This window comes from Ceratosolen solmsi, unplaced genomic scaffold (assembly GCF_000503995.2).
Source record: "Ceratosolen solmsi marchali unplaced genomic scaffold, CerSol_1.0 scaffold57, whole genome shotgun sequence".
Taxonomy (NCBI): Eukaryota; Metazoa; Arthropoda; class Insecta; order Hymenoptera; family Agaonidae; genus Ceratosolen; species Ceratosolen solmsi.
The window spans coordinates 4,301,948-4,307,949 of NW_011948427.1; the positions used below are offsets into that span (position 1 = coordinate 4,301,948).

Genomic DNA, 6,002 nt, shown 5'->3' on the forward strand with positions numbered 1-6,002 from the left:
CCTGCTGAAGTCATTCAAACTCGTTTTAACGAAGTGGAAAACCATTATGAATATTATGTTCACTATGAAGGTTATAACAGAAGATTGGATGAATGGGTACCTCGAGATAGAATTATGTCCAGTAGGTTTGACATGAGCGATCGATCCTGGAAAAATGGTGATAGGAGTCAGAGCATTGATCTGCTAGCCGATTCATCGGATAGAAAGATTACGAGAAATCAAAAAAGACGTCATGATGAAATTAATCATGTGCAAAAAGTAATTACTTAAAGGATTTTATTGTTTATAATATTAATCATACTTAATAGTAAGTTAAATGTATTTCTTTAAGACATATGCTGAAATGGATCCTACAACTGCAGCATTAGAGAAGGAACATGAAGCAATCACAAAAGTAAAATACATTGACAGGATACAAATAGGTACACGTACATTAAGAATTTATTAGAATAGACTTTTCTTTTTTTACAAAACGACTTATACAAAATGTATTGCAGGTAAATACGAAATAGATACATGGTACTTCAGTCCATATCCAGAGGAGTATGGGAAACAACCAAAACTTTGGATTTGTGAATACTGTCTGAAATATATGAGGCTAGAAAAGACATATCGATATCATATGGTGATTAAATATATTCATTTTATATGTATATTCATTCCAATATTATATCGGGGAGAATATAATAACATGCTTTTATTTTAGAGCGAATGTACTCATAGACAACCACTGGGTAAAGAAATTTATCGAAAAGGGACACTAAGTATTTGGGAGGTTGATGGCAAAGAACACAAAATTTACTGCCAAAACCTTTGCCTACTGGCGAAATTGTTTTTAGATCACAAAACACTTTATTTTGATGTCGAGCCCTTTCTATTTTATATTTTATGCGAAGTGGACAAGCACGGAGCACATCTGGTCGGATATTTTTCAAAAGTAAGCCACATATTCTAAAGTATTATATATATATATATATATATATTTGAAATCAGTGCGATGATAATAAAAAATTTATTATAAATTTTCAAGGAAAAAGAGTCACCCGATGGTAATAATGTTGCTTGTATTCTAACTCTACCACCGTTTCAAAGACAAGGATATGGTAAACTTTTAATAGCTTTCAGTTATGAATTAAGTAAGATTGAACAAACTGTAGGAAGTCCAGAGAAACCACTAAGTGATTTAGGTAAACTGTCTTATCGAAGTTATTGGAGCTGGATTTTACTTGAAATTCTGCGAGACTTTAGGGGAACATTAAGTATTAAAGATTTAAGGTGCGTATTTAATTAATTTACATTGATTTAACTTATTATTTTATTCAGAATATTCACAAAAAAACAAAAGAACAAAAAAACAAAAAACAAAAAAAAAAGGTCCCATCAATAGTTAAACAAAAGTATCATTAACGTGGATCTATCCAAGCTTAGTTTACACACATTATTTTCAACTATACAATCTTTATCTCTTTGTTTTGATAAGTTAATTCTTTTTTCTCTTCCTTAATTTTATGAAACAAAACGTTGGGACAATTGTATTTTACAATTAACAATTTTCAATTAATGTATGATATTTTTTTCAATAGACATATTAAATTGATTATTGACGTGATAACATTATTTAATAAAATAAAGCTAATAGAATTTTTAGATTTTTCAAAAATTCATCCGTCAGCTTTCTTTCATTTATCTCTGATTATTAATAATAACATTTCTTATCTTTATTTCAAGTCAAATGACTAGTATATCGCAAACGGATATAATCTCTACTTTACAAAGTATGAATATGGTAAAGTATTGGAAAGGTCAGCATGTGATATGCGTCACGCCAAAACTTGTAGAGGAACATATTAAAAGTAGTCAATACAAGAGGCCAAGGCTCACTGTAGACAGTAATGCGTTAAGATGGGGAGCACCGCCTCGGAAAAACATCAAACCCGGAAAAAAGTAAAATAATCGAAGCCACTCCAGCGGTGTTGCAGCAGAACTTAAATGTTCTTTAAATTTAAACCATTCCTGTAAATTTGTTTATCTTATACTACGAAAGAAGTTTAATTCAATTTCTTGAAATATTTTAAAATTATGCTCTTCAATTTTTGTGCTCGATTCGTGCGACAATGAGAAAGTTTTATCGATGAAACAACAATATAATCATGATTTGCAGTGATTTTTTGCGAAAATAACAAAATCGTGCCTCGCTCGGAAAAGCGACATAAATTATTAAGAAATATTGTCATTAAGCAGTATTAACCGTTATTAGTGTTTTTTCTTATATAAAGTAACAATAAAGTATAGGGAATTTTTTAAATAAAAATTCGTTTATTCGTGAAAATTGTAAACACATTTAATTGTAAATTTTGTAATTTATATCATAGATATTATGCCATTATCCTAATATTGTTAGTTATTAGAGCTGTAAATATTATTTAAATAAAATGTCGAAAGAAAAATTCATTTATAATTTCGATGATGTTCTGAGAGCGTCTTCGGCTAATTCAACTGCGTATTTAGAAGTACCGGGTGCTGTACATATGCCATAACCTCCATGTCCATAATTGTGAACAACCTATTTTATAATGAAATGATTAAAGAAATTGTTATGTACATACTAAATTTGTTACATCGAACTATCAACACAATACTGTAATAACAATTCTTATCGTCATCTCCGTCTCTATATAATGTCCATGCCATATAAGATAACGATGCATGCTATTGTCTTGTCAATAACCTCGAAATATTTATTTAAAATTTTCTATATTTTAAGTGCGTTAAAATTGTTTCTATTAATTCTGATGCATTATTATTTGAAAATATTGAACTACTGTTAAGAATAATTGACATAATATCAATACATTTTTTTACAGTATTGCGCTGAAAGTGTGATAAAATCTAAATTATTTTCAACTTTACCGCACTGCAGTAAGAGCCGTCATTTATTTTTTCCACTTCAACCCTGACACCTCCCTCTCTATGGGGTCTTAAACCTGTCTTATGGGCTACGAGTTCAGCTTTTTTTAAAGACGGAACCAATCTTTCGCAGCGATCGCGTATTGCCGCTGCCTGATAAGGGCAAACGGTAAGATCCGAGGATTCGAAATCTCTTAGTCCTCCCAAAGTCGTCAGACCATCACTACCAGGAATAACGTAAGTATTAATTTCGCCGTAAGAAAACGTTCTTAACCAAGGTGCTCGTACCTATAAAATTAAAAATTAAAAACATAATGGGCGAAATTTTTTTTTTTTTTTTTTTTTTTTTTTTTTTTATTGAATATGTTTTTTATGTTATGATAAAACGACTATTTACATAGCATAAAGCTATCGTTATATTACCTAATATCTCACTAAACAACCTACGTAATGTGAAAATAGAAATAAAGGTTGTAACGACATTGTAATAGGGCACGTATAATTCAGTATAAAATTTGCTCGCTTATTATTTCCCTCGTTAATGCACTTGAAAAATGTACCTTAATAACTTGACCTTTAATTGGAATCATTTTTCTATCTTGACAAAGTATTTTTGCTCCGAGTCCCGTACAATTCATGATAAGATCATAATCTTTTGCGAGCTCCTTTAATGAAATTATCGGCTTTGTAATTAAAATTGCCCCCGATTGAATCAGTCTGTATCGATAAAAAATAGGAATCTTTTTTATTTGTAACTTATGTTTAATTACCATTTAAGATCGTTTGCATACTTACTTATTTTTTGCCCACTTAAGATATTGATTTGGCTGAGTTAATAAAGTTGATATGAAGCATCCGTATTTCCAATTATCACCAAACATAATCATTTCCGACTCGTTGACTCGTCGATAAATTGGAACTAGACCTTCCATCCACTCATTCTATAAATCAAGTAGCCGAATAAATACAATCGTATCTTTTTCATTGAAAAATTTGCATTCTCATTACGAAGATATCAAAATAAAAGGTGCACCTTCACATTATCATGAGAATTTGAAAAAATGTATCCGGAGATCCTGGAAACTCCAGCCTCCGAGGCCTCTCTCGATTTAACAATTGCTTCATAAAAGCTATAGGCATCCGTTATCCATTTTCTGAATAATAAATAAAAGCTTTATATTGGCCGTCGCGTTCTTATCCTTTTAATTAAAAATTATATAACAAATTTTCAACGATAAATAACAGAATAAAACATCTTGGGAAGATGAAAAGAAGCATAAAAATCATGGACTCGTATTACATTTTCGACAAACAGATTTTAATTCATCTACTTATTATTTTGTTATTCCCTTAAAACGCGGCTTTCATGCATCTTTAACGAAGGAATGTCGGAGTAAGGAAACCTTGTAATGCTTTCGCTGGGACTTGAGTAAGCGGCGCCCACGCGAAATATACCCGCAGCCACATGACTTGTCGTTTGCTCGAAATTTTCAGCTATCAGATCGAGGTGCGCGTTGCGCAATTTCTCCTGTATTATCAGAGCTGTTGTCAACCCGACGCAGCCTCCGCCCACTACGGCAATCTTCATATTACACCGTTACCAAGTCTATTTATTGCGTATTTATATTATTGTTTCCCGACACTAGTCATCATACATAGAGCCTTGTTATGTATTTTTATCGCCTCTCTCTCTCTATCTCTCTCTCTCTCTCTCTATTAAATCCGTGTTATTTTCTTAAGTATTCTATCGAAATTGAGAGTTTAAGATATTACGATTGCACGACCGTAAGCCTTAATTAAAACTAAGCCAATGTATGCTAACCGTTAATTACATGTGTATAATTGTAACGAAGCCTTTAACCCAATGACCATTGGGAGTAGTAACTTGTGAAATACGAGCAAATGAGTAAACGAATCCACTCGACAAGCGTATGTAATAATTTATATTTTTATTCCGATCGAGGACGTTGTATTCCTTGTTGGTCTGAAAATAAGTAAATTTTACCAATATATGGCGGCGCGTCATGTCCGCGTCAGTTGCTCTGTTTGAATTATGAAATATTTAAAAATAAACTTGCATAAGCAATGTACTTACAATATTAACATTGTTTATTGTTTCATAATTTCATTGAAACTTTCAAATAGTTCGTAAAAACCTATGAATGAAATCATTGTTATTTTTTTTTTTTTTTTTTAATAAAATAGCAAATATTATAATTTTATGAATATTAGGTGCAGAAGAATATTAGGCATTTTGAATTACTTAATTAATATATGTATATATATATATATATATATATATAGTAAATGTAATATATACATGTTCACCAAGTATCGAAGAAACGTATTATTCAATCGTTCATCACGTACATTGGTTTCATTCTTTATTTTCCAGTTTTTGTTTTTGTTTTTGTTTTTGTTTTGTTTTGTTTTTAAACTATTTTTAATGTAATAGGATTGAGGTAAATAACATACAAAATTTTATAAGTGTTTACAAACGAAAAGTCAGGCGACTTTATTTTTTCTATATGTACACGATTTTTTATTTTGCATAAAAATAACGTTGCTCCATTCAATACCATTTTAAAGCAGTTACAATTTATTAAGAAATCTACTTAATTTGGTAGCAGATAATAAAATGACGAATAAAGAATTAACAATTGTGACAAACAAAATACAAGATTTAAATGTAATACAAGTAAAGTTGACTGAATGAGAAATGTCAATGTTTCTAGAGAAATATGTGCTCAGACAGCCTTAAGCGATTAATTAAACAAAAAACATTTTATACAGCCCTTTGTAATTATTTTTCTTCTTCTTCTTCTTCTTCTTCATCTTCTTCTTCTGCTTCTTTTATAATGTTTTCATCAGTATAATACTACTGTCTTGTTCTATAAAAGAATATCTATTTACAAGAAATCACTCATATATATTATAAATCATACTGAATATAGTATGATCATTAACCTCTCCCTTTCTTTTTTCACGATGCTGTATTAAAAACGTGAAAATTTAAAGGGACTGTGAAGATACTAAATAAAAATTATGTAATAAAATTCTAATTACTTATATTATTTTGAACATAAAGCAAACAA

The 6,002-nt window shown here is 30.2% G+C and overlaps 2 protein-coding genes across 2 annotated transcripts in view; one reads left to right on the forward strand and one right to left on the reverse strand.

The window, feature by feature from the left end:
• The window catches only part of mof (males absent on the first), a 4,363-nt gene extending 2,052 nt beyond the window's left edge, over positions 1-2,311 (forward strand). Inside the window, exons 2-7 of the mRNA XM_011501133.1 lie at positions 1-258; positions 332-422; positions 498-625; positions 707-937; positions 1,031-1,275; positions 1,729-2,311. Of these exons, the coding sequence (XP_011499435.1) occupies positions 1-258; positions 332-422; positions 498-625; positions 707-937; positions 1,031-1,275; positions 1,729-1,948 (1,173 nt within the window). The 3' untranslated portion in view covers positions 1,949-2,311. The remainder of the gene's footprint in view (positions 259-331; positions 423-497; positions 626-706; positions 938-1,030; positions 1,276-1,728) is intronic.
• A 6-nt stretch (positions 2,312-2,317) lies between these two features.
• Daao1 (D-amino acid oxidase 1) lies at positions 2,318-4,820 on the reverse strand. The gene is made up of 6 exons (XM_011501134.1): positions 4,311-4,820; positions 3,941-4,061; positions 3,703-3,848; positions 3,468-3,624; positions 2,911-3,195; positions 2,318-2,563 (listed from the first exon to the last, which is right to left on the reverse strand). Exons 1-6 carry the CDS (start codon positions 4,493-4,495, stop codon positions 2,453-2,455), a joined length of 1,005 nt encoding a protein of 334 aa, XP_011499436.1. The 5' UTR covers positions 4,496-4,820; the 3' UTR covers positions 2,318-2,452.
• Positions 4,821-6,002: the final 1,182 nt, after the last annotated feature.